The following is an 11,623-nucleotide window of genomic DNA, read 5'->3' as shown; positions in this document are numbered from 1 at the left end:
AACTTTTTTTGGCCCACACCCAGCAGTGTTCCTAGCTCTGTGCTCACGAATTACTCATGGTAATGCCTGAGATAGTGATACTGGGGATGGAAGCCGGAAGCCAGGTAGCTGCATGCAGGACAAGTGCCTTAAGCCTTGTACTATCTTTCTGGCCAGAAATAAATAATTTCCCCAAGATCAAACCATAACAGCAAGGATTGGAATCCTGAAGTAGGTGGGCCCCGGCGGGTGGTGTATGTGAGGCGAAGAGGAGAGGTGGTCACTTTCTCCCAATCCGCCTCTGCCCCCCGGGGACCAGCTGGGAAGACTAGGATTGGTAAAGTCTGCCAGAGCCCCGCCAGCTCCATCAGGTGACATCGAGTCACACCTAACGTCTGTTTGGTCTTCTCAGCAAGGGACTTAATCCCCCCCTAAGATTTCTTTCTGGGAGTCACAGACTCAGGCAGGAGCCAGGATTGGCTCTTTGCAGAAACGGAGAATCAGTCCTAGGCTTTCCCCAGGGTTTATAGGCAGAAAGGAATTTCAGGAGTAGATAAGCAGTGAAGTAAACACAGATTTTATTTGGAGGTTTTTTTAGGAAGGGGAAAGTGAGAGAGTAACACGCTCAAGGGAGAAGGTGGGCTTCTCCAATGGTGGAGTCTCAGTACACACCTCAAGAGGGGCCATGCGGGTGACACATGTGCTCAGACATCATATGTGTTTGGCCATGTGGGCGCAAGCAGCACATGGGTTCAGGCAGCATATGTGCGCCCTTTCTTTGTTCAAGGTGGCTTTTATAGGGTTTCTCCCACCTGCCCCCACCTGGGATGTCTAGATAGGTAAGAGTTCGTTGCTAGGGCGGTTGCCAAGGGGGGCTACCTTGGTCTGGAATTTCTCTGGCAGAGATGGGGGTCATTCAGGTGTCATAAATCTCCTTCAGATCCTTAATTGCAGTCTCTGTCTCTTGCTGAAGTTTGTGTCTCTGTGGGGCCCAGCCTCCACAAGGCCTGTCACTGGCGCCAGGAAGATGTTATCAGGCCTAGGCCTTAATTCTTGCAGCTTCGGTGTTACTGGATTTATTACTTCTCAGGAACTCCATCGCCATAGGCCCTCTTCTATCTATCTGCCTGCCTCAGTTGCATTCTGCATGAGTGACCCGACAGCTCTCAGATACTAAAATCTTCAGAGACTGATCCCGCTGGTAGCCTCACACCCTACCATCTTGTTAATAGGTCAGGGTAGAATCTGTACCTCACTGGTCTGATTCTACTGAGCCCAGAGCTCCCTGATCAGCTTCTCAGCCTCTTCCAGGCCTGGACTGGCTGGTGACGCCTCAGTGCTTATTGATTTGTGATCCCCGTTTTGTCGTGTCATCATGCCAAGCACCCAGGAGCATCCCCACAGCTTAGAATACTTCTCCGCTCTCCCACAAAGCCCTGTAATCTCCAGGGTAGTCTTCCACAGGTTTCAACTCTATTCCAAACTCCTGGCTTTGCTCTTCAGCGCTAAGAAATGTGAGAGAATCTCCCTCCATCAGCAGATTGGCTGCTGCCATTTGCAGGCTTGCCTGGAGCGCTGGCTCTGCATCTACTGCAGCCCGCGAGGGGCCCCGCCAAACTGAGCTTAATCCTGCAGCCGTTCCCCGCCTTCGGAGGGCTCTGGGCCTGTCCCTCCTCTCCCATGGCCTCATTCTTTGTGTCTGCCTGTTCCATTGTCTTTTGTTTCTCTGCCTCGGGACCTGTTTCTCGCCAATCTCCCTGCCTTTTCTTAGAGCTCATGTGATTTGCCGCCAATGATTTTTTTCCTCTTATCTGTTCCTACATCTCTTTGTCTCCAGCGGCCAGTCTCTGGCTCCCGTAGTTCTGGCCTGCCGCTGTCTCTGGGTCCTGGGTGAGGATTGTGAGTCCCCAAGCCGGGGCCCGGGTCTGATCCCCTGTGCCCAGTCTGCACTCGGCACCCACGGGGCGTCGGCCACCGCCGCCACCGGCGTCTCGCGCTCGCCAGGCGCCCGCACCCACCCGGGCCCCGGGCCTCGGACCTGCCCCGCTTTGTTTCCTGCGTCTGGGCGCCCCGCCCCGCCCCGTCTGGGGTCTCCGCCGCCCTTTGTCTGCTTCGGTCTCCCCCCGCCCCCACCCCTTCCCGGGGCCCGTCCGCGACTCTCTCTTTGTCTCCCGGGGCCGGGGTGGCGGCCCGGCGGCCCGGCCGGGCGGCGAGGACGCTGCCTCGCGGCGGAGACCGGCGCGTTCGGACACCGGCCCGGGCGCCGAGCGGCCCTGGCCCCGCGCGCCGGCCCCCCGCTCCGGCCGACCGGCGGCCCCCGCGGGCGCGCGGCTCCTCCGCGGTCCTAGAGCGACTCGGGGCGGCCGCGCTTCCGCTTCCCGTCCCGCCCCCGGCGGCCCCGACCCCCTCCCTGCTTGGCGCCGAGCCCGCAGCCCCCGGCAGCCCGCGACTTCGGCACCTGAGCCCGGCTCGGAGCTCCGGGTGCGGCCGCGCGGGCCGAGGGGCCGGCAGGTGCAGGGCGGCGGGCGACGCGGCCGGGCTCCGCGGGCACCGCGGGCCACCTCGGACCCGCTCGCCGGCCGGCAGAGGGCAGCGGCCCCGGGCTGTGTGACCGTGGGCTGGTGTCTGTCCCCGCGCTCAGGGCGGCGATGGAGCGCGCGGCGGAGCCTTGGGGCGCGGAGCTCCAACGTCCAGAACGGAGGGAGCAGCTGCGGGGCGCCCGCGCAGGTGAGACCGGGCGAGGCGCGGCCGGCGGCAGGTACCCGGCGGGTGGGAAGTCCGGGCTCGGGCGCTACCTGGACGAGCCCCCGGAAGACCGGGCGGGAACTGTGCTTCGGGTAGGCGCGGGTGGCGGTGGGGGTCCACACCCGCGGAGCCCGTGTTTCTGTGCGCCCGGGAAGGGGCATCGTTTCAAGGACTGCCGCCCCTCCCCGCGGCCATCGCCTCCCGCCCGGGCGCTGCCTGACTCTAGCCCTTGCCTCTCTCCTCGGTAGTTCCAGCGGCCTCCCCACTGCCCTTGTCTCTCCAGCGATGCCCTCTGCAGCCAGGCTGATCTAATCCGGTCTCCCCCCCCCCCACCCCGAAATCTAACCCAGCTCAGTGAGAAGCTCCAGCCTAGGGTTCAGTCCCGACCTTACATGTTTCCTCTAATCCCGAGATGCCTTGCCCGGCGTTAGACTCCATTCCTCCCCGTGGTTTTCTCCTTCCTTCGCTGGGAAAACCTGTCCCCATACAGGCTATGATTCCCTAGCCCTGTGACAGCAGTTACTTAGAATTCATCTTTAGAATCTGTGCGAGATCAAACGACTGAAGCAATCCATTCTGGCGACAATGGAAACAGCGAATGCCTGCTTTTTCAAATGAGCGCTCTTACATTGTAGTCACAACACAGGCTCAAGAGTCAGAGGGACAGAAGTTATAAACTCGACTCTGCTACTTTCTGACCTTTCTAATCTCGAGAAAGTGACAGAGTGTCTGTGAAACAGGAATTGGCTGATAATAATCTTAGGTTTGCTTGCGAGGACTCAGTACCGCCGCACAGAGGAAAGGCAAGTCGGGTGGGATCTCTCCCTCATCTTGTTTGGTTCCTTTGGGTAACAAAATAATAAATGGACACAAGAGATTAAAAAGGGGAAAAAAAGACATTTAATTTTATAAAATATAGGTCACCTCGTGAATGGCCAAACAGTTTATATAGCTTTTAGACAAAGAAGCAATTAATCTGTGAAGAACAGACAGGACAAAGACATTCTTGAAAGCATTGGACATTTAATGGAGTGAGCTAAGCAGAGCTAGTTTGTCCTGTCTCTGCTGATAAAGGTGTCTGTCAGAGGGTACCTTTCACAGAGATTTAGTTCCTGCTTTCAGGGGGGATCAGAGTGGAAGGTCAGAGACAGTCCCTGGTTTGAGGAGCAAAGTGAGTTGGGGTAGCATGCATTTATTAACTTTCACCTTTTCAATTTTGTTTTGGGCCACATGGTGATGCTTAGGGATTACTCCCGGCTCCGCGCTCAGGAATTAGTCCTAGTGGTGCTTAGAGATAAATTGGGATGCCAAGGATCAAACCCAGGTCAGGTGTGTGCAAGGCAAGTTCCCTACCCGTTGTACTATCACTGTTTGCTTTTTGGTGATGCTCAGTGATGCTCAGGGGTTACTCCTGGCTTTGCACTCAGGAATTATTCCTGGCGGTGCTTGGGATACCATACGGGATGCCAGGGATTGAACCCGGGTCCGCCGCATTTGGCCGCGTGCAAGGCAAACGCTCTACCCGCTGTGCTATTGCTCCGGCCCCTCAATGACTTTTAAAAATTAAAAATAAGGGGCTGGAGAGATAGTACATCAGGTAAGGCTCCTGCTTTGCACGCAGCTAACCCACATTGGATCCTCCGCATCCATTATGGTCCCTGAGCCTACCAGGAAATGAGTCCTGAGTATAGAGCCAGGAGTAACCCCAGAGCACTACTGGGCATGGCCCCAAAACAATAAAATTAAATTAAAAATTAAAAATAAGATGCAACTGGGGCTGGAGTGATAGCACAGCGGGTAGGGCGTTTGCCTTGCACGCGGCCAACCCGGGTTCGAATCCCAGCATCCCATATGGTCCCCTGAGCACTGCCAGGGGTAATTCCTGAGTGCAGAGCCAGGAGTAACCCCTGTGCATCGCCAGGTGTGACCCAAAAAGAAAAAAAAAAATAATAAAATAAGATGCAACTTTGGCACTTGTAGGCCATCTGGTCTGTAGAGTTTAGGGGAATAGCTGTAAATGCATGTTAATGAGAGGCAGAGACAATAGTAAGTGCTCCCGAAGTTCTTGGGGGCAGGGTGGTGATGGAAGCCCCAGGCCACACTATCAGACACAGGGTCTGCTACTCCCTTCTCTTTCCCCAGGTCTAGGGATCGAGACTGTGGCGCTCTCCCAGCCTGAGGAGTTTGAACAAACCCCACAGGAGGATGACTTGAGGTTCAAGGAGGAGGAAGATCTGGCCCCCGGCCGCGAAGTAGGAAATGCCTCTCTCAAACCCGACGGCTTCCAGACCTGGGATGATTTGTGGGTCCACAGAGAGGGACTAGGAAAGCCTCGGGATCGAGGCCCCCGGCTCCTGGGGGAACCCCGCTGGGGCCAGGCTAGCGATCGGGCTGCTGTGTGCGGTGAGTGCGGCAAGAGTTTTCGGCAGATGTCCGATCTGGTGAAACACCAGCGGACCCACACGGGGGAGAAGCCCTACAAGTGTGGCGTCTGTGGGAAGGGCTTTGGGGATAGCTCTGCGCGTATTAAACACCAGCGAACTCACAGCGGTGAGAAGCCCTACAGAGCCCGTCCAGCAGCCCAGGGCCCCCCCAAGATTCCTCGGTCCAGGATTCCTGCTGGTGAGCGCCCCACTATCTGCGGTGAGTGTGGCAAGAGCTTCCGGCAGAGTTCCGACCTGGTGAAGCACCAGCGCACACACACAGGTGAGAAGCCCTATAAGTGTGGCATCTGTGGCAAGGGCTTCGGGGACAGCTCCGCCCGCATAAAGCACCAGCGGACGCACCGGGGGGAGCAGGCCCCCCGGCCGGTGGTGCCCCGCCGGCAGCCTTCTCGAACAGCCGCAGTCGCCACTCAGGGACCCAAAGGCCAGGACAAGCCCTATGTCTGCACTGACTGTGGCAAGAGGTTCGTCCTCAGCTGCAGCCTCCTGACCCACCAGCGCAGTCACCTGGGGCCCAAACCATTTGGCTGCGACGTGTGCGGGAAAGAGTTTGCGCGGGGCTCGGATCTGGTGAAGCACCTCCGGGTGCACACGGGGGAGAAGCCCTACCTCTGCCCTGAGTGTGGCAAGGGCTTTGCCGACAGCTCGGCCCGGGTCAAACACCTCCGCACCCACAGCGGGGAAAGGCCGCACGCCTGCCCCGAATGTGACCGCACCTTCAGCCTCAGTTCCACCCTCCTGCGCCACCGCCTCACACACCTGGAGCCCCAGGACTTCAGCTTCCCGGGCTACCCTCTGGCCCCCCTCATCCCGAGCCCGCCACCCAGTTCAAGTCCCCCCCCACCTCCTCTTGGCACCAGCCCCCCGCTGACCCCGAGGAGCCCTTCGCACTCAGGTGACGGGCCTTTCGGCCTGCCAGGCTTGGAGCCCGAGCCTGGGGGCCCGCAGGCTGGGGAGCCGCCTCCACCACTAGCCATTGACAAGCCCCACAAGTGCCCCGACTGTGGCAAGGGCTTCCGCCGAAGCTCGGACCTGGTGAAGCACCATCGTGTGCACACGGGGGAGAAGCCCTACCTCTGCCCTGTGTGTGGCAAAGGGTTTGCCGACAGCTCGGCCCGGGTCAAGCATCTCCGCACCCACCGTGGTGAGCGGGCCCGGTCACCACCAGCATCCACTCTCCTGAGGCCACATAACCCCCCAGGCCCCGGCCCCGTGGCCCCTCCAGCCCGAGTCCAGGCCCAACCCTCTGCACCCAGCCAGCGGCATGTGTGTGGCTTCTGTGGGAAGGAGTTCCCCCGGAGCTCTGATTTAGTCAAACATAGGCGCACGCACACCGGGGAGAAGCCCTACAAGTGTGCGGAGTGTGGCAAGGGTTTCGGGGACAGTTCGGCCCGAATCAAGCACCAGCGTGGGCACCTGGTCTTGAGGCCCTTTGGGATAGGAGATGATCAAGCAAGGTCCCTCAAAGAGGAGCCACCGACGGGACTGGAATGAAGGGGGCCAGGGAGGGTGGAAGGCCAGGAGACCAAAGGGAGGGTATCTGTTCCTTAAGCAGAGGAAAAAAGGGCCTGGGAGGTGGTTGGGGGGGGAAAGGGGGAGAACGGAGTGAATAGGTAGAAATAGAGATTGGAGATGACCTTGACGCTCACTCAGGAAATGTCCTAGCTGGGCTCAGGACCTTAGGGCTCTTAAGGAAACCTAAATTCTTGCTGCCTCCTAAACTGTTAAGGAGTGAACCCCGGGGCCGGAGCGATAGTACAGTGGGCAGGCGGGCATTTGCCTTGTACCGGGCCAACCCAGGTTTGATCCCCAGCACCCCATATGGGTCCTCGATCCCCGCTGGGAGCGGTTCCTGAGTGCAGAACTAGGACAACCCTGACTACAATAGGGTGTGGCTCACAACCAAAAAGAAATGAAGCTCTCCCAGCCTTGCCCCTGAACCAGACTTGACCTTGTGAGCTGCAACAATGGGACTCCTGGAATTTAAGGGGAATAGTTAGGATAACTTTTGGGTCACTTCCGGTGGTGCTCAGGGCCTGGAACCTAGGTTGCAAGCATGCATTCAGTCAGAGCTCACTCCTGGACAGCACAAGGAACCTAGTCTCAGGACTAACTCACCCCCAAACTGCCCTGTCGACACCTGGACGCTGGCAAAATAGATCCGATACAGCAGAAAACCTCAGTGGACAGCAGCAGAGATGGGAGAAGGGCAGAGCAGAAGCCCCGGGGCCCAACAGCCACAACTGTGTCACCTCAATAAACTGCTTCTTGTCTGAGGCTTGGACTCCGTGTGCGTGTGTGTTTCTGGCACGGGTGGGAAGGGCTGGGGAGTGCACAGGGCAAGCCCACTGGCATGTGAAGGGTCCAGATGCCGAGGTTGGCATTGCTGCTTTCTAGCTCCACATCTGGTTAAAATGAGCTCCATGGGGCAGAGTTTTCTCCCACATCTGGATCTGAGATGAATAGATCCTCTGGAGAAGCCTGTGTTCTTATTTCTTTGTTTTCGGTGTTTTGAGCCACACCCTGCAGTGCTCAGGGTTTACTCCTGGGACCCTGTGGTAGGTAACATGGTAAAAGGGTTGAACCTGGACCAGCCGTGTGCAAGACAAGCGCCAAAAACCCTGTACTATGCCCTGGCGCTGCCTGTGATCTCTCTAGCTCTCTTCCCTTTTACTTCTAAGTAAGTTTTTCTAAATAAAAACAAACCAAAAAAACTGCCCCCAGGACAGTCGGAGCATGTCCCACGCCTGGATTCTGACTGCCCATAGGCGCTACCTACCTCACAGCACTGAGCTCTACCCTGAACTGGAAGAACATGCCATGGGGAGGGGGGGGCGGTCCGCGCGCCCCTTTGTGATGGCGACAGGTACGAGTCGAAAGTGGCCGGTCGGGGGCGGGCGCACGAGGCGCCACTGGGATGCTCGGCGCGCCGGGAAGCTCCGCCTGCCGAGAAACAGGTCGGCTGGGGGCGGGGCGCGGCTGCGGGGAAAGGCCGCGCTTCCCGGCGCCCCCTGCAGCAGCAGGCGCGGCGCTCCCGTTCCCGTCTCTATCCACGGGTGCGCCAATGGGCGGGCAGGAGAGAGAGACGCTGACCTGATTGGCCAGGGACAGAAAGGACTGGGGCGGCTCATCCACCTAAAGAACGAAATACTGGCCAGCCTCGCCGCGGAGCCTTTTGAACGCCTCGGCTAATCGGCGCGCAGGCTGGGCCTCGGCCCGAAACTCTCGCGAGATCGTAAGCGTGGGCCGCGTTTTCCTCGCAACCAATGAAAGCTTGCTCCAGCCGGCCGCGGGACCTCCTTGTCGGCCCCTCACCCTGCCAGCTGCTGCCGTGGGCTCTTTGCTCAGTCCCAGAGCCTGGGCGCCTGTCCTCTAATTGCTCACCCGTGAGCTTGGTTGGAACTTTCGGAGTTTGTGGGGGGAAGATGCTTCCCTTCCAGAATGGCCCGCAGTGAACTTGATTATAAAGTAACGTCTGATCACATCACTCCTTGTATTTGTATTTGCTGGTCGGCCACACCATTGGTGCTCATGGTCTGTTCTTGCTAGAGTGCTTGGCGTCCCTCAGGGGATGAGTGATAGGGGCCTCCCTCAAGCAGAGCATATGCTCGGGCCCCATCACTATATCTGCCTGTGTTTGAGGGCCGCACTCTTTATTAGTTTCGTTGTTGTTTTTGGGGAACCACGCTCATCACTCCCTTTTAATATCTTTTATGTTTTTATTTTTTGTTTGTTTTTGTTTGGGGGCCACACCCAGCGGTGCTCAGGACTTACTCCAGCTCAGGACTCAGGGATCACTCCTGTGGGGATGGAGGAGTGGGGTCGCGGGGAGTGCCGAGATTACGCCTGGACCTCCGTGTGCAAGGCAAGTGCCCTGCCCACTGTATTATCTCTGGTTCCAGGCGTTTCAGTTTCCTTTAGGTGGAATGCCCCCTCCGCTCCATCGCCACCTTCCTACCCGCACCCCCTTCCCCTCAAACACACAGGTACACTATTTGCAAATCTTGACAAAACCGTTCAATATCTATTTCCTAGAAGCTTACCTGGAAGGCCTGTCTAAGATCAGAAGGTTCCCTTCGTCTGAGCATTTAGCTTCTGAGCATAATGAGTCACTCAGCTGTTGTAACTGCAGTGTTGGGTTGTGGTAGGGATAGTATGACTAAGTCTGCCCTCTTTCTAAGTGAAAGTTAATTGGACAAGGTAGTGAAGCAGTTGAAGGAAACACATGCAGAAGTGACTCCTACGTGATCCAAAAAAAAAAAAAAATTCAGTGGCTGGAGCGATATCACGGCGGGTAGGGCATTTGCCTTGCACGTGGCTGACCCGGGTTCAATTCCCAGCATCCCATATGGTCCCCTGAGCACTGCCAGGGGTGATTCCTGAGTGCAGAGCCAGGAGTAACTCCCCCTGAGCATCACTGGGTGTGAACCAAAAAGCAAAAAAAAAAAAAAAAAAAAGAAAAGAAAAGAAAAGAAAAAAATTCTCCAAAGAGGCTGGGGCAGGAGCAATAGTACAGCGAATAGTACAGCGGGTAAGGCTCTTGGTTTTCATGCAGCTAAACTGGGTTTGATCCCTGGTGTCCCATATGGTCCCCGGAGTGTGCCAGGAGTGATTTGGAGCACAGAGCCAGGAGTAAGTCCCCAGCACCACTGGATGTGTTCTTCCCCTTTCTCCTCAGATGAAAGTGTAGTGCAGACTAGTGAGTAAGATGAAGACTTTTCCAAATTAATTTTCTACCTCCTTTTAGAATAGGTCCTGTGCACAGTAGTTTTCACTAAATACTTTGGTGAAAGTTGCTCTTGGAATTTGTTGTGCTCTTCACAAGAATATACAACCCCACAATCTGCTACCGACTTGTAAATCTGGCAAACTTCCACTTCACATTTACTCGCAGGGAGGCCTGCACTCACTGGTCATCCCTTCTAAGAAGTTATTCACCTTCTGGGGGCTGGAGCAATAGTGCAGCGGGGAGGGCGTTTGCCTTGCATGCGGCCAACCCGGGTTCGATTCCCCAGCATCCCATATGGTTCCCTGAGCACCACCAGAGGTAATTCCTGAGTGCAGAGCCAGGAGTAACCCCTGTGCATCACCGGGTGTGACCCAAAAAGAAAAAAAAAGAAGTTACTCACTTTCCATGTTGTTATTTACATGCTAGAACACTATTTTTGTATGTACCATATGAATATTTCATGTATATTCATATACACGTGGTCACAATATATTTTATTGGTTGGTTTGTTTGGGGGCCACACCCCTGGTGGAGCTTGGGAGACTATATTTGGTTCCAGGGATCAAACTCAGGTCAGCCACATGCAAGGCAAGCATCCTGCCCTTTGTACTATCTCTCTGGTCCCTATCGTAATCTTTTTTTTCTTCTTGGTTTTGGGGCTACACTCAGTGATGCTCAGGGGTTACTCCTGACTTTGCACTCAGGAATTACTTTGACAGTTCTCATGGGACCATATGGGATGGCAGGGATCGAACCCAGTTGGCCAAGTGCACACTACCCACTTTATTATCGCCCTGGCCCCTATCATATTTTTTTTTCTTTTTGGATCATACCCGGCGATACACAGGGGTTACTCTTGGCTTTGCACTCAGGAATTACCCATGGCAGTGCTCAGGGGACCATATGGGATGCTGGGAATCGAACCCGGGTCAGCCATGTGCAAGGCAAACGCCTTACCCGCTGTGCTATTGCTCCAGTCCCTATCATGATATTCTTTACTTGAACAAGAAATATATTTGATTCCAGGTAGGTACTTGCACATTTCTCTTTCTTTTGCTATGCCTGGAATCAAACATAGAACCTCACAGTTGAGCTTCATTCCTCATCCACTCATGTTCTTAGAGCAACCAGAGCCCTTTTCCTTCTCTGCAAGAAGGAGATTCCTGGGGCTGGAGCCATAGCATGGCGGGTAGGACATTTGCCTTGCACGCGGCCGACCCGGGTTCGATTCCCAGCATCCCATATGGTCCCCTGAGCACCGCCGGGAGTAATTCCTGAGTGCAGAGCCAGGAGTAACCCCTGAGAATTGCTGGGTGTGACCCAAAAAGCCAAAAGAAAAAAAAAAAGAAAAAAAGAGGGGCTGGAGCAATAGCACAGCGGGTAGGGTGTTCGCCTTGCACACGGCTGACCCGGGTTCGATTCCCAGCATCCCATATGGTCACCCGAGCACCGCCAGGGGTAGTTCCTGAGTGCAAAACCAGGAGCAACTCCTGAGTATCGCTGGGTGTGGCCAAAAAAGAAAAAAAAATAATAAAGAGATTCCTTCCTCGCGGGTTTTTCACTGCTCCCAACTAGTTCTCCCCTGTGATTCTGCTCAGAAACAGCAGGTCTTGCATCTGCTTGGGGTGATGCTCCAGTCATCAACTCCCACATGCATTTTCCCTTCCTAGCTTGTTGACTTTCAGCCATGCAAGACTTCTTTCTGCTTTCTGAACAAGCAAGACTT

General features: G+C 55.9%; 1 protein-coding gene across 1 annotated transcript; it reads left to right on the top strand.

Annotated features, from left to right (window-relative positions):
* Positions 1-637: 637 nt before the first annotated feature.
* Positions 638-7,446, top strand: ZNF48 (zinc finger protein 48). Its single transcript, XM_004615877.2, has 2 exons — positions 638-2,706; positions 4,867-7,446. Exons 1-2 carry the CDS (start codon positions 2,628-2,630, stop codon positions 6,660-6,662), a joined length of 1,875 nt encoding a protein of 624 aa, XP_004615934.2. The 5' UTR covers positions 638-2,627; the 3' UTR covers positions 6,663-7,446.
* The last annotated feature ends 4,177 nt before the right edge of the window (positions 7,447-11,623 follow it).

Source organism: Sorex araneus, chromosome 4 (genome assembly GCF_027595985.1).
Source record: "Sorex araneus isolate mSorAra2 chromosome 4, mSorAra2.pri, whole genome shotgun sequence".
Lineage (NCBI taxonomy): Eukaryota > Metazoa > Chordata > Mammalia > Eulipotyphla > Soricidae > Sorex > Sorex araneus.
This window is presented reverse-complemented; position numbering and strand designations above follow the sequence as displayed.

What these genes read in the sequence shown, in the direction of transcription:
- ZNF48 (XM_004615877.2), top strand. Translation starts at nt 2,628, where the DNA reads ATGGAGCGCGCGGCGGAGCCTTGGGGCGCGGAGCTCCAACGTCCAGAA. An exon ending in GCTGCGGGGCGCCCGCGCAG is followed by an intron (nt 2,707 to 4,866) that starts GTGAGACCGGGC and finishes CTCTTTCCCCAG; the next exon opens with GTCTAGGGATCGAGACTGTG.